General features: G+C 40.9%; 1 protein-coding gene across 1 annotated transcript in view; it reads right to left on the bottom strand.

Annotated features, from left to right (window-relative positions):
* Nucleotides 1–528: 528 nt before the first annotated feature.
* Nucleotides 529–26,777, bottom strand: part of LOC145398719 (uncharacterized) — a 47,187-nt gene continuing 20,938 nt past the window's right edge. Inside the window, exons 5-6 of the mRNA XM_080271519.1 lie at nt 25,445–25,535; nt 529–669 (exon numbers count right to left, since the gene is read on the bottom strand). Coding sequence (XP_080127645.1) covers nt 529–669; nt 25,445–25,535 — 232 coding nt within the window. The remainder of the gene's footprint in view (nt 670–25,444; nt 25,536–26,777) is intronic.

The raw sequence follows: 26,777 nt of genomic DNA, 5'->3' as shown, positions 1-26,777 counted from the left end.
GATTTGAACAGTGAAGCTTCCGTACAAGCCTTACATGCATTAGTTGAGCTTCAGACTGAACATATAGATAGACTTTTAGACAGGCTTACTAAATTTCATGTCGCTTTACCTAATGCAGATTCTGATCTTTCCCAGCATGTCCATGCACGTACTAAGAGAGGACTTGAAGAATTTTTAGACATCCTGTCTCAGATGCTCTCTGGTACGGCACTAGACAAGGATGTAATGCAATTGGGCAAACAGATGCATGATTTTGCAATGACGGCTAAGACAAATAACAGGCTAATCGTACACACGTATGAACAACTAGGTGAGTTCACTAACAAGGCTAACGAGATAATTGTGACTACCAACCATCTTGTAGGAATTGTGAACAATATCCAAACAAACCTACCAACCCTAACTTAGTGTTAATCGCGAATATCTACATGCTCTTGATGAGTCAGTCACCACTTAGGAGTTGCATGCAGCCAATATGGTGGACGGCTTAGTGGATGCAAGTTTGAATAGGGTTAATTTTATTGCTTCCTACTCATATTTTAAGCAATGCTCTTGACGTAGCTGTAGTGAAGCATGGACCACTGCCACTTTTGGGTATAAATCAGCTGGAGCATCATTATCCACCTTTGGAGGCCGAGTTGACCCAGGATGGCATCCTGATTTTGGTACCTATGAGGAATGCAGTAACATACCATTCATGGCAATTCATTCCTTTCCCTTTCGCTACTGCTAACAACACACTTGTCATTTTGAAGGAGGACCAGAAGTGTAAGTTGTGTTTGATGACAAAAGGTATATAGTAGAAAAGACTGTGGATGAGTTTGAGAAGTGTAAGGCTTCCTTTCACAATCTCCATGTATATCCTGCTTTCCATTTTGTCTTTATGCTGTACCTTCAGAGGTAGAGGAGTGTAAGATAGCCTTGTTGGACATGAAGACTTCCTCTACATTGCGATGATATACTTTCCAACCCTTCCAATTGAAGTCAGTTTTCCATGCTCATGTTCATGCGAAACAGTACTTCTTCTTTCCTGAGACAGAGGATGTAACCCTGACGTGTGCATCACAACACCAGTTCCTTAAGGTAGTTGGATACTATGTTGCACCCGATTTTTGTGAGCTGCACAGTAAAGAGATGGTAATTATACCTAACAAGCAACATCCAGCTTTGTCAGTGGATTTCTCGTCCACGTCTACTTTCATTCAGTGTTTCTTTGTTGAATGTGAACAGGCTGTCTCATGTGTTAAACAGAATGGAGTTTGTTACTTACCTGAACAAGACTGATTTAAAACCATATGTGTGTCCTATCTTCCTTCATATCTTTCTCCTTCCTATTTTGGTCCTGGCGTTGGTCTTCTACTTCTTGTGGTCTTGTCCTGTGTTTGTTTGGGGCTATTATCTGAAAGGCATTAAAGGGGGAAACCCAATAAAACCAAAGATCCGTTCCCATGGATTACAAGTGGATCTGCCTGAGTAGTTAGCTACCCTTCACACTGGTTAGTGTTCTGGTGCCAACATAATTTTCCCATGACGAGTTGTAGTTTCACACTATTGTTATGTATTACATACAAAGTTTTACAATTAACAATGTGTAATATAATGTGAATGATAAACAACCAAACCATTTCACTGTAAAGTGTGGCTTGGGATAGGATGCGCAATCAGACAGCCTTTTTCAATTAAAACAACCTAGGGTAAAGGGAAGGCGATAGAGAAATATATTGTATATATGTTTAAGTCTTGGGGGAAATATTTACCTTGTTGGTATACTTTAATGTAAACAATACAATTTTATTGAGGTGTATAATGTACATGGTGCAGTTATGATGCTTCTATTCATGTATAAATCCCAGTTGTCTGTGGGGTTTGGCATCTCTATTTTATGCTGACCCAGCGCCACACCCAGAGGGGACTCCGGCCAGCTAGAGCAGAACGCACGTATCATTAGAACGAGAGGGACGTATTATCTCTGAGCTCTCTGTGTTGCAGTTGGACCTTTCTGTGGCAAATAAACAGAGATTTAATCTGCTCAGTTTCAGTTCACCTGCACACGATACCTCTAAATTCCTTCAACAGGATTCTACACCGATTCCCACCATCTCCAGTGTGTGAGAAGACGTTTTGGTGGAGTGTGTCAGCCAGAAGTGACTTTGACCAGGAGCAATGTTATAACCTTGCTTGGAATAGAGAGGTCACGCCTAAACTGTTATATAAATTGATGATCAGCTGTGGGGTTCCAAGCTGATATAACAGTGACCAGTTGAGGAATCCACACAGCCGAAACATTTTTGGTGGCAGCGGTGGGATGACACACATAACATTGGTGTTCAGTGCTAGGATTCGACAAGGTGCTAAAGGGATTGTGCTTTGAAAAACCCTTGCAAATGCTCGTGATCCTGCAGGTGAAACAGAAAATCTTACACTCCTGTTGCAAAGGGACTAATTGCGGAGCGAATAAGTCGAGCAGATATCAGAATAATCTCGTTCTCTCTATATCTCTGCCTGGCTAGATATCTCTACCTTCAAGCACGAACTGGCAATTATCATGCTCTGGTGTGCGAGATATCGGCTGACCGAGGCCAGTGCATTGAAGGTTGCGATCGTCTAGACACATCTGGCAACTCTGGATGTGGAGGCTGGAGTGGAGTGAGGCAGGGTGAGCGTGCGGTGTGTCTCGGCCCTACAGTCACCAGAGGACTACTGTGGGGTGAGGAACGTCGTATGGTTGGAGTAGAAACCTCGCAGAGCGTGTGGACTTGCAGTACGAATCTACCGGGAACTTCAGCATCATATGACATCCAGGTAGTATACATGCACAGTGAACCTTCAGACACACTTTTTAAACAGCACATGTTAGTTAGATAATGTGTGTAAAAATAAAGGTTTCTCAGTTTCCCCTACATAGATACATTTTCTGTACATCTTGTCTATGTCCCATTCTCTATTGCTGAAAGCCATAACTAATCTATTTGTGTCAGTTTAATTTTTCCTGTGACTGGGAAGAGAATAAATTCTGACAAGGTTAGATGGATACAGTGAAGAAGTGGGGACGAAAATTAAGGGGATATTCAGACAAACCAACCACAATGGAAGAAGAGTCTAGTGAATTAGGCTCAGAATTTTGTGAGTGGATTGAGACTTTGGACTGAGACTTTGGTTACGAGTATTCAAACCCTACAGAGTGAAGGACATCTTGGGGCTGAAGATAGTCAGGACACTTCTGAGGAACTGGATAGTGGGGACTTGAACACTTTACATTTGCATTCTGGTCGTTCTTATTCAACAGTTCCTGAAAGTTCAGTTAGGTCCAAAATGGCTACTAGTCATGCTAATAAGGGTACTCCTAGCAAAGAGACTGTGGATGTTGAACAGGCTACAACGGCACCCTTGGCCTCTCAACCAGATACTCAAGGTCCAATAATCTCTGATATTAATGCAACCACTCACATACCCACTTACACCTCAGGCATGATCAGTACACCATTAACCTTTGGACAGCAAGGACAAGACCATTTATTTGCTGTTTCTTATGCTAATCCATGGGGCATGAATACTAACAGTATTGGCATGCAAACCCAGGATCCTTACGTTAATCCATGGGGCATGAATACTAACAGTATTGGCATGCAAACCCTGGATCTTAATGCTAATCCATGGGACATGAATATCAACAGTATCGGCATGCTAACTCAGGTGAATCTTCCTTCTGCATGGCATGAACCTAATATGGCAACAACTTATCTTAACCAGGCCAAGGCTAAAAAGCCAAAGGTACAACGATGGTGTGTTATCCATGGGCGGTGTCCTCATTCTATGGACTATTGCCCAATTGTTCTTGCCAATCGGGAAAAACTAGGTAACCAAGCTAGTTCGGGGGAAGTTCAGGGCTGCACGCAGAAGTAAATAAAATCATACGGTCCACTGATGCTTGTTTGGCAGCTATTAAGAAGGTGGATTTGCACTCGATATCTTGGATCATAGGGAAAGGCCAGGTGTCTTTGACAGTGGACACATGTGCAAATATTATTTCTAGTAAAGCACTAGAGAGGCTAAAGTATGAAATGTCTCAAGGTAATTGGACATTGTTAGCACCTGACGTAATTTTGACAGGTGTGACAGGGAGTAAAATGAAGATCGTAAACTAGGTACCGTTGACACTGAGGGCAGGTAAACGATCTCCTGTGTTACGTGCTACATTTTATGTGGTTGAGGATTTCCCTCTGCCAGCTGATGGGTTATTGGGCTTTGAATCCATGGAGGTGTATAACGTGATTATACACCCTCAGAGACATTCTATTTCCTTTAATGGAAAGGAGTTTGTAGGCCTTAGTCCCTCAGCAACACAAGCTGGAACTGGCATCCAATCAGGAGCCATTCAACCAGTTGTGACCCCGACAAGTGAAGCATCAAGGGAGTCCGCGGATGCACACGAAACAGACGGTATGGATTGGAAGCAGGTCAGGGCTATAGTGAGTGGGAATCACCACTTACCCAGTCGAACTGTCTGCAAAACTCCTGGCCGAGTACCTGATGTGTCGGAGGGAACTGATGTGGTATGTTTAACAGAGACCGTAAACATAAGGCGTTGTCGCTAGAATCCACCCTGAGTAGTGTCGGACCAGATCAGAAGACGCCCCTCTTCATTGCAAATATGAGTGGTGGCGCAGTTAAGCTCAGAGATGGATGTTATATAGGCGACTTGATGCCCTATGGTGCCCCTGTAAAGGAAGTCAACAACATACTAGTGATCTCTCCCATAGCCACATCACAAACAACGACTCAGTCGAAATCTACACATCTTGGGAGAGAAAAGCTGCTAGATCAATACTGCCAATGACCACAAAACACATCAGTGGAACATCTGCGGTGGCCTGAAGGTGATCTGCTTGCTTCTAGGACTTTAGCAAGGTTAAACAAAGCACATGTGTTTTCTTTGTTTATGGAACAGCCGAGCAGATGCGAAGCATTACGCACAAAATGAATGAGCAGTGTGACTGAAAGATATGGCTGGAAGGTTCATCTGTCTTCACAAACCTTTTGTTGACCCTAAAAATGCATTCATGCCTCCACTTCATTTGAAACATTGTTTGGTGAAGAACTTTGTGAAGGCCATGATCAAGATGGTGTTAGCTTCCACTACTTGTGTGTGTGGGAGGTGGAGTTATCTAAATGTCTTTCATTCCAGTACATTTTTCCTTGTTCAGCTACCATCAATGAAGAAATAATATATCAGAGAGAAATTGTGAAAACATTGCGCTCACTCGCTCGTCACGCTTTCACAAAGTGCACTTAACTGGTAAATAAGGAACTGGATGTTTACTAAATAACTTATATATGGTATTTACCCTCTCTGGCACAGTCACGTGAATCGCTTTCCATGTGGTTTTGTAGGAAGACGTACAGTTATTTAAATTGTGTTCCTAAGCACAAAAAAATCACCAAAAATTAAGTTTTTGGCCGATTTGTGTCAAATTTTGGTGCATCCTAGTGGGCATATGTTTGTCCTGAGGTAAGGCATTGGCAACACTGTGACTGCTCTGATGAGACAATGCATAGCAGAAAAACCTCAGTATCTCATGATTAGCCGGGCTGGAAGGATGCACAGCTGTCAGGTGTCCATTTAAACCTGCCATTTCCCCCCTCCCACCCGAGGCAGAAGCCATTATTGAAAATTGTGATTGTACAGTGTTTTAGACTATAATGTGAAGTGATTGTGTCTATGGAACATAGATATATTGTTTGTAACGCATTGGGGCCCGTTATCAGCCATTAGGCCTAGAGACAGGAGTGTGGTTTGTTATAACGGGGTTACCACTCTGCATCACCCTGCCCGGAAATGATGTGAATATTTTACCTTTATAATGAAGCCAGTACTTATATTTTGTGAAACATATAGTGCCTACATGAGTGAAATAACTGACCTACTATAGCAGGCATTATGTATGCCATAGAGATATGCCATAGTCACTAAGGAAACAAGCGGTCATGTACCGGTATGCCATACTCAGGAAGGGAATAATAGAGGAGGTTGGGATGGAATCATGTGATAGTGTTTTATACTGTATATGGTTCAGTGTGAAATATACGTATAAATTATTGCAGCGAGTGTTCATCGAGAAGTATTGCATGCATTGACTGACTTAGCTCAAACCTAGCGCAAGTATCAGAGACAACAAATATGCCACACAATCACAGACTTCAGTGAAAAGGTATTGTACAGTGCTATATTGCATACGGTTTAGAGTGAAACATACTTATAAAATAGTACAGCGAGTGTTCACCGAGAAATATTGCATGCATTTGTAGTGCCACACATTTGATATTCATGTATGTGTTTAGTAGTACTGTAATTTTAAGTTAGATAGGGTGTAACCTGGATATTAGTTTATAAGTTCCTACCCTAAGTAGTAATTCATATATTAATAACTACTGTAGGGTTAACTCTATTTTTATATGTATGTATCTCTGTATCTATGCAGTGGGTGATGTAATTGTAGATGTTGAGCTATGGGAATTCCCCGTCTCGTAGAGTAACGAATAACAGACAGATGCGCCAACTTTTCTTGTCGTTGTTGGGCGCCCAGTTTAAACCTTAAACAGAGTAATGATGAATATACAATTCTTTCCGTAACCTAGTTGTGAAATGCTTGCTAATGAAGCTGCTAGAACACAAGTATGTAAGATTAGCAGTCCAAAAGGCCTAAATAATGTCATTTGTGAGGATTTAAAGTCCCGTTTATCTTGGCCGTCACTAGATGGCATGAGCTGCTCTCAGATTCAAATTGAGATAGTGATAGAATCAGTATCTAATTTAAGTAAGGATAAATCCCAAATTTTCCCCAATTCAATCAAAAGTCCTGGCGTCATGGGTACACTGCTAAATAAATTGTAAAGAGAATTGAAACCCCCCATATTTCAAAAACACCACCTCATTTGACTTGAGCAGTGGCGTCCTTTAGTGCCCGACATACCTCACTTGCTGCCCAGACATCGTGTGTAACAGACGTTCGTTTAGGTGAGTCGTCCACATTTCTTCTTCCTCCCCCTCTTTTTCTTTGTTTAATCCTTACTTATTATGTATTATGAGAAGTAATATTGTTGAGAGTTTAACGTAGTGACTTGCTGCCCAGACATCGTGTGTAACAGACGTTCGTTTAGTCCCCAGACACCGGCGGCGACGACCGTGGGAGCACGCCATTATTCCCAAGTATTGCCCATAGACTTTTACACTTACACTTGCACCACTCACGAGTTATTATTACAAACCGAAGGTATTTGATGTGTTATTAATGATTCTATCAAGTGAATTCTTTTTTTGTAGATAAGGAATAGAAGTATAGAAGTGATATGTTCTGTAACGGAAAGGAAAATTCAAATTCATCAACTGTTCTCTTTCTTTAAAATTAGTTTATTAGAAAAATTATAATCAGGAGCGTGGAAGGGAACTTACTGATTGTGAGCAATAATGTGTTATTTGAATTGTACCTTGAGGCTAGACGAGCCCGAGTGATTGAGGTGTTCCTAGTGATTGTATTTCTTTTTTTTAATTATTCCTCGAGGCTAGAAAGGCCCGAGAGATTATGTATTTCTAGTGATTATATAACATTGTTGATGGTGAACTGTAAAAAAAAATACTGATTTGATGTGAGAACCGAGAAAACTATATGAGGAGAATACCTTATATGGGTGAAAGATGAATACAATCATTCTTATTGCTTCGAGGCTATGCCAGCCCGAACAGACAAATCCTATCCGTAAGAGTGTCCCTGTCTTGAGGCCAATGTTGAGCCCAAGATGTAACGGCCAAAAAGAATGTAAAGTACAACGACTCTATATCTCGCGTGTATCAAAATTGTTTCGTCTGGTAACAATGTTAGAGGAATGATCACCCAAAAGCCTTAGTAACCTTTACAATCTTCTCTCATACTAAAAAGGGTCATGTAATAAAGAAATGTTGTTGTGGAAATTAACAGAATTATTAAAGTAAAGTATATAGAATTTTCTTTTCTTTATTAGTATACCTAATCAAGGAAATTATATCCTCAAGCCAAATTCACTCCCCTTCCAATTCAAGATTCCTTCGCTGAGGGAACGACAACCACCTGAGGTACCGACTAAATCTAAATCTCGGCCAAAAACTACAAACGCTACCACAATTCATTCTTTTCATAAATATTTACCATCCACTATATTAAGTCGAGTACCACTTGTATATCCATGGGTGAGTTGATCAATACCCACAACAGGTAAGAAAATACATACCCCTATTATCATTACACTGGTGTTAACCAGTGGGAATAAAAATACTTAACTTTACACTGGTGTCAACTGGTGGGATAAAGTTTCAGGTTTTACACTGGTGTCAGCATCACACTGGTGAATACCGGTGGGGCAACCTTCATAGCTTTACACTGGTGGCAATAGCGGTGGGAAACTCATCGTTCCCAAATTAGTGGCGTTGGTGAGAAGGTGAAGGGTAGCGAAGCGCAAAAAAGTAGAGAGGATGTTAAGGGTAGCATTGGTCGGTCATTCCCAAATACCTCCGCAACTCGATGTGCAGGACGTAGAAATCAGAATTTTTCGAGCAAGCGGAGGCAAGGTTAAAAATTTCTTTCAGGACTCTCGACTAAATTCAGTATTGAAGTGGGAATGTGATCTTATATTTTTGTGGATTGGAAGTGATGACATTGATGAAAATACCACCCCCCAAGAGATTTTCCATAGAATAAAGAATGTTACCAGGGAGCTGGAGGAACAATGCCATGCCACGGTGATTGTTTGTCAGGTAGAACCAAGAGTGTACCAGGGAGCAAATCCTCCTATTTCATCTGAGAATTATAACACAGTAAGGAACTCGATCAATAAGAAAATTCGTCGGGGGTTACCAAACAAGAACCTGCAATTCAACAAGGCTTACTATAGGTATAACCTGGTGGATGGAGTACACTGTAGTGGTGAAGTGAGAGAACAAGTAGATGCCAAATTTGTCAGAATTATTGAGTCTTACAGAGATGATGGAAGTGATAAACCTATTTAAAGTAAAAAGAGACTATTTCAAAATTTAATTTCCTCTTTTTTGTGAGTAAGAATAGTACATTAGTCACCATGTCTCTATATGGACAGTTGTTTGCTCAGACGCAGCCGGAAGCTGATCGTCCGTCACAAGTAGGGCGAGATCATGTAACCATTCAATTGGATGAGGCTGAGGAACAGTTCGGCGCTACTAACAGAACGCTGCTTTCACACTCGACCCCTTGTTCACACATTAGGAGTTCACACCACTCTCTCACAAAACCGCGCGATATCCCAATTTTGGAATTGAATCGGCTACAAGGGATAGAAGCTACATCTCGCCTCGAAATGTTTTGTGAGGCGGTGGAACAGACTCACACTAGCAACGCAACTAGAATCCAGGTTGCCAAGAGTCGAATGGGTTCGGAATTGGCCACTTTTATTCATAACTATCAAAAGAAACATTTTGCACTGTCATGGCCCGAGCTTAAAAAATTCTTGAATGCGGAGTTTGCCATCGAGTTGAGTGTAGATCGAGCTTGGCAAGAGTTAGAGAACATGACCTATGACTGGGAGGAATCACCCCAGGCGTTTGTACATAGGTTCATGTGTAAGCATGCGGCTCTCGAAACAAAGTTCCGAAAGAAAAGTTTCCCTCAAGCGAGATAAGCGGATCAAGAAGAAACTGTGGTATGGTCTTCCGCTTGAGTCTAGGGAAAAATTGGAAGGTTACCTTGATGACGGATATCCACTCCGTAAATTCATTGACAGGATCGAAAATGAAAGGCAGCTTCTCGAAGAGAAGTATACCACCAGAGTTAATGCAATGCCGGATAGAGACAATAAAAGTGAAAATCCCTCAGATACCAATGTAGTTGATAATCCACCAAGACCATCCCATGATAACTGCCAATCCGAGTCAGACAAGGAAGTGACTGAATTGAGAGCTCAATTAAGGGATTTGAAAACAAATTTAGAACAACTCAATCAAAAACAATCTACTGAAACACCGAGGCGAAAATACTGTAGTCATTGTTTGAAGAGTTCACACACGTTGCGAGAATGTTTGGCCAAACCACCACCAGGCCACTGTTTTGATTGCCGTAGGTTGGGATGTCGTAGAGGCAGTAATGATTGCCCAGGGCGCATAAACCGCAGCGCAGCGATGCGGGGCAATAACAGATTTCACCCACCCAGTCCAAATGCGAGGCAGACTGCCACTCAAAGTAAGTTCCCCCATCAGGCTATTTGACTAACCGCAGGTATAACATCGCCCACAATAAGTGTCAACGTGAATGATAAAATAGTGGAAACTGTTGTTGACACAGGGAGTGGATATACCTTACTTAGAGAGGCCACCGCGAAGCGGTTAGGAACAGAAATAAACACGAGGAGAAATCCACCGAGATTACAGGGAGTCACAGGAGCGCCACTCCGTATCCTGGGTATGGTCAAAGTAGATATTAGAGTGGGAGATGAGAAAGTTCAACAGTGGTGTCCAGTCGTTCCGAACGCCTACTTGACTACTGAAATGTTGTTGGGATGTGATGTCCTCGGACAATCTCCGTTGATCTGGAATGGTGCACAACGAGCGCTAATGTGGGGAGGAGCCCCGTACGTCGTGAACTACGTTCAGCGGCGAAAAGGAAAAGTTGAACGAGTCCAGGCCACACCTATCAGAGCCGTCAGGAACCCTCAACAGTTGAAACAAATTAATCTTGTAACAGTAGAGAGACTCACCCCATATCAAACCAAATTCATTGCCGTGCCAGTGAGTGAGGAGCCTAAAACCACTTTACTATTTTACCCACAAGCACGTTTCAGTCACAATAGTCACCTTTACTTATTACAAGTGAATTCAGAGGGCCTAGTCTATTTGCCCCTCAATAATAGAGCCAAACAAGACAAACTGTTTCGGATAGGTACCATTCTAGGCTCATATGAAATCATTGACGACCCTTCTGTAAGTCCAGTCAACTCAGTAACCAAAATCCAAAATGATCTGATCCCTACCAGTGATCAAACAGATGAAAGTGGAACTCGTGTTCAACGACTCCGAAAGCTAATTGACGAACAGACATGGCCACACTTAGATTCAGCTCAACAAGAAGAATTAGCTAACGTAATTCTGCAACACGATCCTCTCTTCATTTTGGAAAAAGAAGAACTAGGAACCATCAGCGGTCCCTCCGTTCACATTAAAGTAGCAGATCCACAGCCCAGCCGTGGACCGATCTATCGATACCCTGAACAAGCTAAACAGGTGATCGCTGAAATGTTGCAAGACATGGAAGAGAGAGAAATTATTGAAAGATCAACAGCTGCCTGGTTATCTCCTATTGTATTAGTTAACAAGCCGCACGGCAGCAAGCGCATGTGTTTAGATTATCGCCACGTGAATCAACACCTAGCCACGGATATCTATCCACTGCCCAGACTGGAAGAGTTAGTCGAGCAGGCTGCAGGTCATAAATACTATGTGACTCTTGATATGCGTGAGGCATATTTTCAAATCATGTTGGACGAGGAAAGTCGTGATTTAACCACATTCAGTGATGGAGTCACACTTTACAGATTTAGGCGCTTACCATTCGGACTAAAATGTTCACCAGCCATATTTTCCCGACGACTGCAGGACATTCTTACTCCATTGTTGAAGCAAGGATGTGTAAAGAATTATTTAGATGATTTGATAATCTGGGCTGATGACTTCCCCATGTTGTTGAGTCGCTTACAGCAACTATTCACTTTACTCTCACAGAATGGGGCCAAGTTAAATTTAAGTAAATGTACCTTTGGGTTAAAAGAAGTGACCTTTCTTGGCCATAAAATCTCAGCAGCCGGGAGTACGCCGGACCCAAAAAACATAGAGGCTATCAACAAAATGAAAAGACCCACCAAAGTAAAAGAAGTCCGGAGATTCCTTGGAATGTGCGGATTCTACCGAAAACACGTACCTTCGTTCGCAAAAATAGCAGCTCCCCTAACTAACTTAACCAGATCCAGAATAGCGTTCGAATGGTCAGATGAGTGTCAATCTGCTTTTGATCAATTGAAGTCGAGCTTAGTGAATGCACCAGTATTGGTAAGAGCCAACGTGACTCGACCATTCATTGTAACCACCGACGCGAGCAACACTCATATTGGTGGCGTATTGAGTCAGATCCAAACAGACAACTCCAACTTGCCAATTGGTTACTTTTCCAAAAAGCTCAATTCTTGCGAGAGGAAATATTCCGCAACAGACAAAGAAGCATTGGCAGTTGTTCTCACATGCCGCAACTTTCACCATTACTTGTGGGGTTCCCACTTTACTATCTTGACAGATCATCAACCGCTTACTAGTATATTTAAGCGAAAAACCAAATCCCCACGTATGAACAGATGGATTCTCAAGATGCGTGAGTACGACTACAACGTGCAGTATGTCAAGGGTAAATATAATGTAGTCGCTGATCAACTATCTAGACCTGTCAGAGTGATATTCCACCAATCAGAAACCAACTGGCTTGGATTTAGTCGAGACGAGATGAGAGCTAAGCAACGAGAACCCATGTGGGATGAGTTAGTTAAGTACTTGCGTAGTGAGAAGCTCCCTGCTAAAAGACTACCGAAAGCTATGTTGAGCCAGTTCGCATTGATTGATGAACTATTATATTTTGCCCGTGAAACAAGTGATGGTAGCATCCAATATTGTTTGGTGATTCCTAAGTCAATCAGTAGAGAAGCAATCAAACACGCGCACGAAACCTCAGGACATCTAGGTCAGAAGAAATCTATTAAGAAAGCCGAAGAACTATTCTATTGGCCAAATCTAAAGGTAGATGTATGCGAGTATGTGAAACAGTGTCCCACTTGTCAGAGATTCAAAGGTGAAACTGGGTTACAGCAACCTTGGAAAGGTTTCCCGCCTGTAAGTAAACCATTGGAACGTATCGGGATTGACTTTACTGATATGGTTGCTGGATCTCAGGGTTACCGCTATGTCCTTACTGTGATAGATCATTATAGTAGGTTCGTCAAATATTATGCCATCAGGGATAAACATACACAACACATCATACACTGTCTTGGGCAATACTTCACCGACTTTGGGACGCCACGAGGTATCGTGCTGGACAACGGCGGAGAGTTCACGAGTGGAGAGTTCAAGAAGTTCTGCCAGAGGAACCAGGTGGACTTGTTCTACGTTACCCCTTATCCCCAGGGAAACTCTACCACTGAAAGGATGCATCGGACAATGAAAAGCATCCTAGCGTCTCTCTGCAATGGACATCCCTTACGTTGGCCTCAGCTGCTTCAATCGTGTCAAACCGTTATAAATCAAGCGGTGCACTCGAGCACGGGACAACAACCTTATTATGCCTTCTTCTCACGCCATCCCCCTCGCCTCATTGGTACCTTATTGCCTTCTGTGGATGCAGAGGAGGACGACCTGGCGATAGCACACACTCTCATAAAGGATACGACCCAACGAATGACGAGGCGATACCGAGAGGTGGCCAATAGGCGGAGGAAAGCACAGAAGGTTGGAATTAATAGCTTGGTGTGGGCGAAAAAAGAGACCATACAGCCGGGTACCTGTAGAAAACTGAATGCCAAATGGGACGGCCCGTACAAAGTGATTGAAGTACTGCTAGATGGAAGTGTTTATATCATTGAAAATGTATTTAGTGGAAGAAAAATACAAAGGGCTGCTGAAATGATAAAACCATATTACGGTACCGAGGAATGGCTCTTAGAACCGCTGCAACAGGAGCTCGCCCCGAGCCCGAAGATGAGCGATTACCACCGCGAGTGAGGATTGCCCCTCGGAGACTCATAGAGGAGTGTTAGAAAAGTGGATAAGTGCATGTGACGAATGTTGTGAAACATAACTGCTTAAAGTTATGTTCCGGGTGGACTCATCCCCGAGGAGAGGGTGTAAAAAGAAAAGAGTGAAGAGTTCCTGTTGGAACCGGGAAGTGCCTTACTTCGAGGGGAGTATATAATCCCCTCACCTTACAGTTAGCACGGTTTGTGAGGTAGTGGAGTCTTCAGGACAGAATGAGCGCTCACCTCTTGCGGGTGGAAAGCTGGAAACGAAAGGACAGAGTGAATGTGATTGCGAGTGGAAGAGTGTAAGGAAGCGCCTCCCGTGGTGATCTCAATCTCGAGAGACCCTGTCGAGCTCAGGTGAGCGACAAGCTATCCTCCAAAACCTGAGGCTGACTGGGGCATAAATTCCCTCATAACATCTCGAGTAAGGAGTGATCATACCTCCTAATGTAGTGAGTAAGCGACCTCCCGAGGTACGCATCAGGTGTTTAATGTGGACCGACAGGTGCCACCGATTGTGGGGAAAGGTATTCCAAATTCAAAGTGTTTATAGCAGTTATCAGAGTAACAACATTCCATCCATGCACATGTCATAGAAAATTGACTTGGGTAAAATTTGTTTTCCGAACGTGGGAGCCGTGTAGTGCCACACATTTGATATTCATGTATGTGTTTAGTAGTACTGTAATTTTAAGTTAGATAGGGTGTAACCTGGATATTAGTTTATAAGTTTCTACCCTAAGTAGTAATTCATATATTAATAACTACTGTAGGGTTAACTCTATTTTTATAATATGTATGTATCTCTGTATCTATGCAGTGGGTGATGTAATTGTAGATGTTGAGCTATGGGAATTCCCCGTCTCGTAGAGTAACGAATAACAGACAGATGCGCCAACTTTTCTTGTCGTTGTTGGGCGCCCAGTTTAAACCTTAAACAGAGTAATGATGAATATACAATTCTTTCCGTAACCTAGTTGTGAAATGCTTGCTAATGAAGCTGCTAGAACACAAGTGTGTAAGATTAGCAGTCCAAAAGGCCTAAATAATGTCATTTGTGAGGATTTAAAGTCCCGTTTATCTTGGCCGTCACTAGATGGCATGAGCTGCTCTCAGATTCAAATTGAGATAGTGATAGAATCAGTATCTAATTTAAGTAAGGATAAATCCCAAATTTTCCCCAATTCAATCAAAAGTCCTGGCGTCATGGGTACACTGCTAAATAAATTGTAAAGAGAATTGAAACCCCCCATATTTCAAAAACACCACCTCATTTGACTTGAGCAGTGGCGTCCTTTAGTGCCCGACATACCTCACTTGCTGCCCAGACATCGTGTGTAACAGACGTTCGTTTAGGTGAGTCGTCCACATTTCTTCTTCCTCCCCCTCTTTTTCTTTGTTTAATCCTTACTTATTATGTATTATGAGAAGTAATATTGTTGAGAGTTTAACGTAGTGACTTGCTTCCCAGACATCGTGTGTAACAGACGTTCGTTTAGTCCCCAGACACCGGCGGCGACGACCGTGGGAGCACGCCATTATTCCCAAGTATTGCCCATAGACTTTTACACTTACACTTGCACCACTCACGAGTTATTATTACAAACCGAAGGTATTTGATGTGTTATTAATGATTCTATCAAGTGAATTCTTTTTTTGTAGATAAGGAATAGAAGTATAGAAGTGATATGTTCTGTAACGGAAAGGAAAATTCAAATTCATCAACTGTTCTCTTTCTTTAAAATTAGTTTATTAGAAAAATTATAATCAGGAGCGTGGAAGGGAACTTACTGATTGTGAGCAATAATGTGTTATTTGAATTGTACCTTGAGGCTAGACGAGCCCGAGTGATTGAGGTGTTCCTAGTGATTGTATTTCTTTTTTTTAATTATTCCTCGAGGCTAGAAAGGCCCGAGAGATTATGTATTTCTAGTGATTATATAACATTGTTGATGGTGAACTGTAAAAAAAAATACTGATTTGATGTGAGAACCGAGAAAACTATATGAGGAGAATACCTTATATGGGTGAAAGATGAATACAAACAATCATTCTTATTGCTTCGAGGCTATGCCAGCCCGAACAGACAAATCCTATCCGTAAGAGTGTCCCTGTCTTGAGGCCAATGTTGAGCCCAAGATGTAACGGCCAAAAAGAAAGTAAAGTACAACGACTCCATATCTCGCGTGTATCAAAATTGTTTCGTCTGGTAACAATGTTAGAGGAATGATCACCCAAAAGCCTTAGTAACCTTTACAATCTTCTCTCATACTAAAAAGGGTCATGTAATAAAGAAATGTTGTTGTGGAAATTAACAGAATTATTAAAGTAGAGTAAAGTATATAGAATTTTCTTTTCTTTATTAGTATACCTAATCAAGGAAATTATATCCTCAAGCCAAATTCACTCCCCTTCCAATTCAAGATTCCTTCGCTGAGGGAACGACAACCACCTGAGGTACCGACTAAATCTAAATCTCGGCCAAAAACTACAAACGCTACCACAATTCATTCTTTTCATAAATATTTACCATCCACTATATTAAGTCGAGTACCACTTGTATATCCATGGGTGAGTTGATCAATACCCACAACAGGTAAGAAAATACATACCCCTATTATCATTACACTGGTGTTAACCAGTGGGAATAAAAATACTTAACTTTACACTGGTGTCAACTGGTGGGATAAAGTTTCAGGTTTTACACTGGTGTCAGCATCACACTGGTGAATACCGGTGGGGCAACCTTCATAGCTTTACACATTGACTGACTTAGCGAAAACATAGGGCATGTATCAGAGAAAATTAATATGCCACAGCCACATATATATACGAATGTCGTGCAGTGAATGTTCGTGGAGAAATCTATTGTGTGCATTGCATGTTTAGGCAAACGTATTGCAAGGAGAGAAGAAAATACGCTACAGCCACAGACACATGCACACACACTCACCCACAAACACATGCACACACACTCACCCCCCCACACACACACACTCACCCACACACACACACACACACACACACACACACACGCTTATGGAAGAGTTCAAAAATAATGCAGAGAAAATTAGGCAAGTAAGCAGTCTGATAGACCAGAGCAGTGATATTGAGGAGAAGATAACACAGGTGAATGAAGCTGTGCAAAGCTACAAAAATGATGTGGATACCACTTATGCTGAAATGGTGAAAGTAAAGAAAGACTTAGAAACAAGGGTGGAAGAAAAAAGCATTAAAAAGGAAGTGAAAAGAATAATCCAAAACAATCCTAAGTTAGTCAGAGATTCAGTAGATATCAACAAATCTACAGTAATCAATGGTATAGAAGAGGAAGAAGTAAAAAACAAGATCTCAAGAGACAAAAAGGAGATGGCAAATGTAATGAGCATATTGAAAGAAGTATCAGAGAAAATCTGTAGTAGAGACATAGAGGAACACAAAAGGTTAGGGAAGTACGAGAGAAGCAAGTCAAGACCACTAAAGGTAACCTTCCAGAGTGTAAACACCGTGGAGGAGATACTAAAAAATGCAAAGAATCTTATGGAAAAAGAGGAGTTAAAAAATGCAAAGAATCTTATGGAAAAAGAGGAGTTAAAAAATGTATGGATAAAAAGATGCCTAACACAAGAGGAACTGGAATTACTGAAAGAGAAGAGGCAGGAAACAAAAACAAAAAATGAGGGAAGATCAGAGGAGAAGAATACATTTTTTTTTTTTTACAAAGTAATAGGATTGCAGGTACGAATGTGGTACATAAACAGGAGGGAATAAAAAGGAGGAAGGTAGTAGAACCGAATCATGACAAGTATATAAACAAGATGATTAAGTTGATGTACTCAAATGTGGATAGAATGGTATCTAAATTATTAGAGATAAATGATTATGTCAGAGAAAATTTACCACATATAATATGCCTAACTGAAACAAAATTAACACCAAGGATATCAAATGACATCCTAAACTTAGAGGAATATAATATATGGAGAAGAGATAGGAACTTAAAAAAAGGAGGAATTATAATATTAACTAAGGAAAATCTAAAAGTCAAAGAAATAGAACTAGATAATCCCTCATAAGTAGAACTGATTGCAGTAGAGATCAATACATCTGAAGGGAAAGTAATTGTAGCCAATTTGTACATGTCACCCAGATCAAACACATGTGAAAGAGACGAATATGAGGATCTGGCAGAGAGTACAATTCAGAGTTAAGAGCATTACTACATAAAATGGAGGGGAAATCGGAAAGAATTATACTAACTGGAGATTTTAATACAAAAATAAATTGGAGTACTCTAGATATAATGAGCGAAGAGAGCTGTTGGGACCAAAAGCTCCTGGATCTCATGCAAGAGTTTTTCCTAACGCAAGATGTAAGGGAAAGCACCAGAAAAAGAGGACTCGATGTACCCTCAATGCTAGATCTCATATTTACTAGGCAAGAAAACGATACTGACAATTTAATATATCACCCTCCATTCGGCAAAAGCGACCATGCAGTACTAAATTGCAACTTCAGGATTGCATATGATATAGTTAACAGCAATGAAAGTTACAAAAAGAGCCTAAACTACAAAAAGGGAAAGTATCATGACCTAAAGAAGTACTTCTTAGAAATTGATTGGGAAAAGAAGCTTAGAGGACAAGATTTAAATGCTATATATAAACAATTCTGTGAACTTTATGAAATAGGAGTCCAGAAGTACATCCCACAGCGAAAAGAAGCAGAAAAGAAAATAAAGAAATGGTTCAATACAGAATGTAAAAAATCAAAAGAAAAAAGAGGTTTGTTGTGGAATAGATACAGAAGACAATAATGAGAGGGCATATAATAATTACAAACAGGCAAGAAACGATTATACAAGAATAAGGAGGGAAGCCCGAAAACAGTTTGAGGAGGATATCATAAATAAAAGTAGTGATCAACCAAAGCTATTTTACAGCTACATCAGAAGCAAAACCAAATTAAAAGATAAAATATAATCCATTACGGACGATGGAATCACCCATACACAAGAGAAGGATAACTGTGAAGCACTAAACAAGAATTTCCAATCAGTTTTTACAGAGGAAAAAAAAATTGAGATGGATTATGTGGAACATGCATGCCCACACATACTACCAGATATACAAACATCAGAAAAAAGAAATACAGGAGGAACTAAGTAAATTAGACAAAAGAAAAGCAAATGGTCCTGATGAAATTTCATGTTGGGTGCTACGTGAATGTGCAAAGGAGTTAAGTAAACCATTATTTTTAATTTTCAAGATATCCTTGAGTCAAGGTAAACTACTTGATATTTGGAAGAAATCATTGTTCCCTTATTCAAGAAAGGGAATAGGCAAAATCCACTTAACTACCGATCAGTATCACTAATCAGTGTTGTAAGCAAGGTATTAAAAAAGATTATAAGAAAATCTTGGGTAAATCACATAGAAGAACACAATATGATAACAGAAAGACAGTTTGGTTTCAGAAAAGGAAAATCATGTGTCACTAATCTGTTGAGCTACTATTGACAGAGTAACAGACACATTACAGGAAAGAGAAGGATGGGTGGACAGTATCTATTTAGATTTCAAGAAAGCATTTGACACAGTACCACACCAAAGACTTTTATGGAAACTGTACCATCAAGGAGGAATTCGAGGCAAACTGTATTGTTGGATGGAAGATTTTCTCATGAAAAGAGAAATGAGAACAGTACTAAGGGGAAATTAGTCATCATGGAGAGAAGTGACTAACAGAGTACCACAGGGCTCAGTGCTGGCACCTTTCATGTTTTTAGTGTATATAAATGATATAGACAGTAACACTGTAAATGAAAGCTATCTAAATATGTTTGCATATGATACAAAAATACAAAGGAGAATTACTAACATAGACTCTAGTAAAGAGCTACAACAAGAATTAAATAAACTTCATGAATGGAGTAATACATGGCAAATGGAATTCAATGTGGACAAGTGTCATGTAATCATGTTTGGTAAAAGTGGAAAAAGACCTGATTGGGATTATACGTTAGGAAATAAAACCCTACACACATCAGAAAGAGAGAAGGACCTAGGTGTGATTATCAGTAACAGACTATCTCCAGCTGACCACATCAGTGAGAAGGTACGGAATATGTATACACTGCTTACAAATATGAGAATAGCGTTCACATACATAAATGAAGACATGCTAAGAAAGATAATAACATCATTCATTAGACCAACCCTGGAGTATGCATCGGTAGTCTGGAGTCCTCATCTCAAAAAACACATAGACAAGATTGAAAAAGTTCAAAGGGCCGCTACAAGATGGGTACCAAGCTTAAAGGATCTAAGCTGCCAAGAAAGACTAAATAAACTGAATCTACCAACACTACAAGAGAGAAGGAAAAGAGGTGACATGACTATGCCATATAAATGCATATTAGGGAAGGAGAAAATAGACATAAATGATTACTTAACCCATGGGGAAGCATCAGGAAGAGGACACTGCAAAAAACTGCACAAGAAGAGTAGGTGATAAAGACGTAAGGAAATTTAGTTTCCCAAATAGAGCAATTGATCAGTGGAATGCACTACCGAATGAAATAGTGTGTGCTAAAACAATTCACAAATTTTAGGATATGTACGATAAATATGGTTTAAGACACGGGACAGTACGAGCTTGACTCATTCCTGTAAAGATACAATTAGGTAAGAACAATTAGGTAAGAACACTACATAACTCCTCATCTTCCAACAACCCTTCAAGCTCCTGCCAGCATCTCAACACCTCTGGAGGTAGTGAGTTATCTGTATTTTGTTTATTTATATATTTATCTATTTATATAGTTCTATATTTTTTACAGAAATAAATATTGTTTTTTTACATACATACACACATATGAGATGGAAGAAGGTTCAGCTTCGGTATCAGTACCTAGCAAAAAGACTAGTGGTCAAGTCGAGTTTCTGAAAGGACTATCAAAAACCTTATATTACGTGTACAGTATACTTTGAGTAAAAAAAGAAAAAAAAAATAATAAAACCGAACTAATGAAAATATGTAGGTGTGGGTGAGGCAGGGATAGAACGTTTTTATCTCGCCTGTGGGCAAGGAGGAGTACTCTACGTTTGTCGTCCAGTTACTCCAAAACTATTGTACCTACCGATTTCCCACCCCCTGGGGGTAGTTTTTTTTTTTTTTTTTTTTTTTGAAGAATACTCCCCCAGTATCCCTGCTTGTCATACAGGGCGACTAAAAGGGTTGGCGGAGGGTTAGTGCCCCTCCCCAGAAAACAGCTAACTAAAAAGGAGAACAAGAAGCCTCGGACAAGGACTGACCAAAAGATGACGACCAAGGACCGGACAAAGGACATGGTAATCCGAACATGGAATGTAAGAGGTGCGAATGATGAGGTGAAAGAGAGAGAGAGATTGTCCAGGTGCTTGAGGGTGCGAAAGTTGATGTATGTGGAGTAACTGAAACTAAATGACGGGGTGAGAGGGTGAGAGAATGGGAGTATGGATGGGGTATATGTGCAGGAGTAGGTGAGAATGAGAGGGCAAAAGAAGGAGTGTGTATAGTTGTGAGTAAAAGATGGGAGAAGAACATAAGAGAGTATGGATCAGTTTGGTCAAGGATTGTGTGGGTAAGATTGAAAGTTGGAATACAAATGTGGGCAATTGTGTGTTTGCATGCGACAATGCAAGATCGTGCAAGCACAGTGAGAGAAGAGTTCTTGACAAATGTGGAAGTGTGCATGGAAAAGTTTGGAAGGAATGAGAGAGTGTTTTTGATCGGTGATACGAATGGTAAAGTAGGAAAGGTGAAGGTGGATGGAATAGTTGGTGATTGGGTGTGCCTGCTGAGATAGATGAGAATGGCAGTGCGTTAGTGGACATTTGTGCTGGGAGGGGGTTGGTGACAGCCAAAACCCTCTTCAGGCATAAAATGATCCACAGGTATACATGACGAGTGATGGGAAGGGTGGGTGGTGAACTGAATGAAAGGAAGGCAATGATTGATTACGTGTGTGTGGATGAAAGGATGCAAAGATGTGCAATGGATGCAAGAGCTTATAGAGGTTGGTGGATTGGACTTTCTGACCACTACTTGGTGATGGCCAGATTCAAGATCCAAAAAAGATGGAGAAATAGAAGAAGGGAAGGACGGGAAGAAGGAGTATTTGCAAGGAAAGTGGAAAGGTTACAACAGGATGAGAAAAAAGCAGAATATAAGAGAGAAGTGGAGGAACGATTGGGCAAATATGAATTGGAGAAGATGGGGGACGTGGAAGGTGTGTGTAGGATATTCACAGAAGATATATGTGCAGCATGTGATGTGGTGTGTGGGATGAAGAGAAGATGGAGGGGATGCAAGGAGCAGCGTGGTGGAATGAAGAGGTGAGACAGGCTGTCGCACAAAAGAAGAAAGCATACAATGAATGGGTGATAAATAGGGGCGTGGAAGAAGTTGAGACACGGAAGAGATAGTTATATGCAGAAAGGAAGAGAGAGGTGAAAAGATTAGTAAGAGAGAGTAAGAAGAGAATGGATGAGGAAGTTTGAAGGAATTTGAGTGTAAAGTGGAAAGACTGTAAGAAAATGTTCTGGAAAGAGGTGAAGATAGTAAGACAGGGTGGAAGTGAAGTTAGCAGGGGAGTGAAAGATAAAAATGGTAGATTACTAGTGGAGAAGGGAGAAAAGGTAAGCAGATGGAGAGAACACTTTAAAGAATTGTTGAACATAGAGGATTGAAGTGATGCGAGTATAAATGGCTTGGAAATGGCTGGGAGAGGGAGGGAGGTGAGAAGACAGTAAGAAATCAATAGGCTAGAAGTTGTGGAAGCGATGAAGAAAGTTAAATTGGGGAAAGCCCCAGGAACTGATGGAGTGTGTGGTGAAATGTTGAATCATGGAGGGGGAAGATAGTAGTAGAATGGATGTGGAAGATGTGCAGATTAGCCTGGGAGGAAGGTAGAGTTCCAGAGGATTGGAAGTCAGGTGTAATTATTCCCTTGTACAAAGGAAAAGGGGAAAAAGAAGTGTGTGGTAATCATAGGGGCATTTGTCTTCTTAGTATAATAGGAAAAGTGTATGGTAGGATACTTATTGACAGAGTTAGGGAAATAACAGAGGAAATAGTTGGAGAAGAACAGGGAGGGATCTTTAGTGGAAAAGTTTCTAGAGAAGGGAAAGAAGTTGTATGCAGCTTTCATGGATTTGGAGAAAGCATAGGACAGGGTGGATAGACAAGGATTGTGGAAAGTATTAAGAATATATAGAGTAGATGGGAAGTTGTTGAATGTTGTGAAGAGTATGTATGAAGGTGCTAAGGCTGCAGTGCTTGTGGATAGTGAACTGAGTGAATTTTTCTCTTTGAAGCTTGGGTTGAAACAGGGATGTGTCATGTCTCCATGGTTGTTCAATCTGTACATGGATGGGGTAATAAAAGAGGTACAAGGTAGGGTAGTGGATGTTGGTGTGGCCCTGGTGAGAGAGGGTGGTGTTTGGAAACTCCCTGTACTGTTGTTTGCAGATGATACTGTGTTGCTGAGTGAAGACGAAGGAGAGCTGCAAGGCTTGGTGAATGAGTTTAGGAGAGTGTGTAAGAAACGGAATCTAAAGGTGAATGTAGGGAAGAGTAAAGTCATGGTCTTTGAGAGAGGTGAATGTACAGCGAGGCTGGATGGTGAGGAATTGGAAAATGTGAGTAAGTTTAAGTACTTGGGTAGTGTGGTGAGTAAGGATGGAGGTTTGGAGGGTGAAGTGCTTGAAAGGGTACAGCAGGGAAGAAAGGTTGCTCGTTCCTTGAAAGCAGTGATAAGAAACAGGGAAGTGAGCATGGAAGTGAAAAAGTTACTACATGACAGTATTGTGATACCAACTCTAACGTATGGAAGTGAAGCTTGGACGTTGTTGGAAGGGCACAAGTCAAGAGTGAGAGCAGTGGAAATGAGTTATTTAAGAGAAGCCTGTGGAGTCACATGGAGAGACAGGCTGACAAATGAGGATATAAAGGAGCGTTGTGGTGTGGATGTGGATGTGATAGGAAGCGTTAGGAGGAATACACTGAGGTGGTTTGGCTATGTGGAGAGAATGGAGGGTGAAAGACTGACGAAGAGAGTGTATGTGAGTGAGGTGGAGGGGGGGAGAGGGAGGGGGAGGCCGAGGATGAGATGAAGGGGTGGGGTGGAGAGGTATATGAGAGAGGGGGGTGTGAGTTAAGAGCAGGGCAGTGAAATGGTGGGGGACAGGGTGATGTGGAGGCGATTTGTTTGTGGCCACCCCGAACGGGATTGAGGCATCTGGCAACAGATAGATAGATAGATAGATAGATTTCCCGTAAGAACCATGATAAAGATCAGTGAATTCTACGTATGTTCAGAACATGACAATATAATATCTCTGACGAAAAGACGGGAATATAAAGATTACTGGGCGCGCATCAAAGTGACGCACGTCCGTGAGTACCCAGTCGTTTTTGGCGATTTACTCGAAAATTATGAGGCATATCGAAACCACCCATGCTCATGAGAAAGCTCGTGAAATTCTGCATAATATTATGCAAAAAAAACATAAGCTGTTCGAGAAAAGTTCGTCTTAAAAGCCCACTGATTTTTTTTCAAAAATGGCTTTCAGTGTTTGGCTATTTTCTCGAAAACTACAAATCGTATCACAACCGGATTTGTCACATTAGAAAGCTGATGAAATTCTCTGTCAAAACTTCGAATAACATTTTCCTGTATGATGGAAAGCGTTCGAATGGTGATGTTGGGAACTGAAATTGACGTAGCGAAATGTTTATTCACGGCCGCCTAATGTTGTTATATTCGTACTTTCCTTTTTTTTTGTGTGTGTGTGTGTGTGTGTTTATCAGCTAGAACAAACATCGACGAATAAGATGAGGTAGGTTTCATGGCAGTATATTGATGTTTGGGTGGCGAAAATAAGGTGAGAATACGTGTTATTTGCTGCGAGTGGGCAGCCGGGCCAAGTGGCTAGGCGAATAAAATCGTGCTCCAGAAAACTTACCAAAACTTATCGTGCGCAAGAGGGTTTATAGATCTGGAAAAATTACACGACACTGCGAATAGGCAGTAACTCTACAGTGTGTTAACTATTACTGAGTTGTTGAACATTACTAAATTTGGAGGAAATTTTATGCTGACTTTGAATGTCTATATTTGGTGTGAAACAGTAAGAGGTGAAGGGTCCTGAGGCCAGGTCACTGTAGTCAAGATTTTTAACATGTGGGTTACTGATCTCCATCTCTCGTGACACTAGATATACTGCACTTCATCTCATAGGGATTCTAGCTGAATGTGAACAACAAATCTTTTTCACCCCATCCTGCCTATTAGACTACTATACTGTTACCTCCAAAAGTTCCAATCCCCTTCCTGCCTTTCTGTAACTTATAACACTATTAGTTAGGATAATTAATACTAACTGTTGATTAAACCTAACTGTTGAACAAACCAGACAAACTGTGGTGACTTTATGCAATTTCACCTAAACTGCTTAACAATTATGAGTTACTGATCTGAAGGGGAAGGAGCGGAACTTTTGAAGGCAATAACACCAAAAGATTGTTTTCTTATTTGTATTGGCTTATACTAATATGTTGAAACACTAACCTCCCTGAATACTTGGCCTGCCATACCAGACCAGGAGCCATCCTTCAACCGCATGCCCCACTCTCTGTCATCTGGCCTCACGTACGAGTACCTGAAGTTATTTTGTTGTTAATGGAAGATCTCTTTAATTTAGTGTATACAGTAAATCTAAAGGAGATGTTTCATATGTATTGGGGGAGAGAAAATTAAATAATTCCGTTACGTTTCTATGAAAGTAGCAAGTCTTGTTTAAGAGTACTAATAGATGGGTGTTTGGGTGCCACCACACCAAGGCCGGAACCAGGCTTATTCTGATGCTACTTGTCTGATTATGTACGTTAGGAGTAATGCTGGAATAAGAACACCTCGTATCACTGGGTCACATTCTGACCATAATGCTTCTCGCTGTTACATGCATCATGTCTAACAGTGAAAATGGGTGGGTCAGAATGTGACACAGTGAAACCAGGTGTTCTTATTCCAGTATTACTCCTAACGTACAGTCATAAGAAAAACTATCGTTACCCTTTAGAGCGATGCACTGTGACACAACAACGATGTGTTGTGGAATGACGGGACAGGAAAGTTTGTACCGCAAACTCGTCGATGTCGGTTATGTGAGACACAGATATTAGAATTTGTGCTAGAGATAATAAAAACTAATTAGATCGTTTGGGCTCTGTGCATAGAGACAATGCGTTTTATTATCTGGCACCAAATTCATTAAATAAAAATATAACAGTATGGTGTAAAGTCGGCAACACACATGCAGACGGGCAATGAGTATGTGCATCCATGCCAGACGTATGATAGTACTTCAGCCGATACAAGCCAAGTTAGTAAATTTCAGTGTAATAATGGTATGTATTGCTTTCAACATATAATAAATGTTAAGTAAAAGGAAAATAATAATACATATTCAGTCTCATTGCTTTAATATTTTGTATACCCACCCCCTGCTTCCAAAAACAGCCCCTAGACGTCTGAAGCATCCATCTGAAGCATTTAACCACCCATCTAAGGCAAACAAATGAACTCGTGAACCCCTGCTAGACTATCATAAAAAAAAAAAAAAAAATAGTCGATGCCTATAGATTTAACACCCTTCAAAATAATTTATTTGTCGTATTCTATAGAAAATAAGTGTTGAATAGTAGGAAAATAATAAACGTGCCGAGTTTCATTATTGATCCCTGGCGGGGCGCTCAGGGTAACGTAAACACGTCCTATGTACTTCCCCGCCATATGGCTCATTCATGCTCATTATTCCAACTCTTGTAATGGGACTGTGATTTGGCAACACTAGATAGGGGAGAGGCGAACAGTAAGGACCCGCCCACATAGCCCAGCTAAC

This window comes from Coenobita brevimanus, chromosome 46 (assembly GCF_032717465.1).
Source record: "Coenobita brevimanus isolate Jiangsu-jjx chromosome 46, ASM3271746v2, whole genome shotgun sequence".
Taxonomy (NCBI): Eukaryota; Metazoa; Arthropoda; class Malacostraca; order Decapoda; family Coenobitidae; genus Coenobita; species Coenobita brevimanus.
The sequence above is the reverse complement of the archived record's forward strand: the minus strand, read 5'-3'. Positions and strand labels throughout refer to the sequence as shown.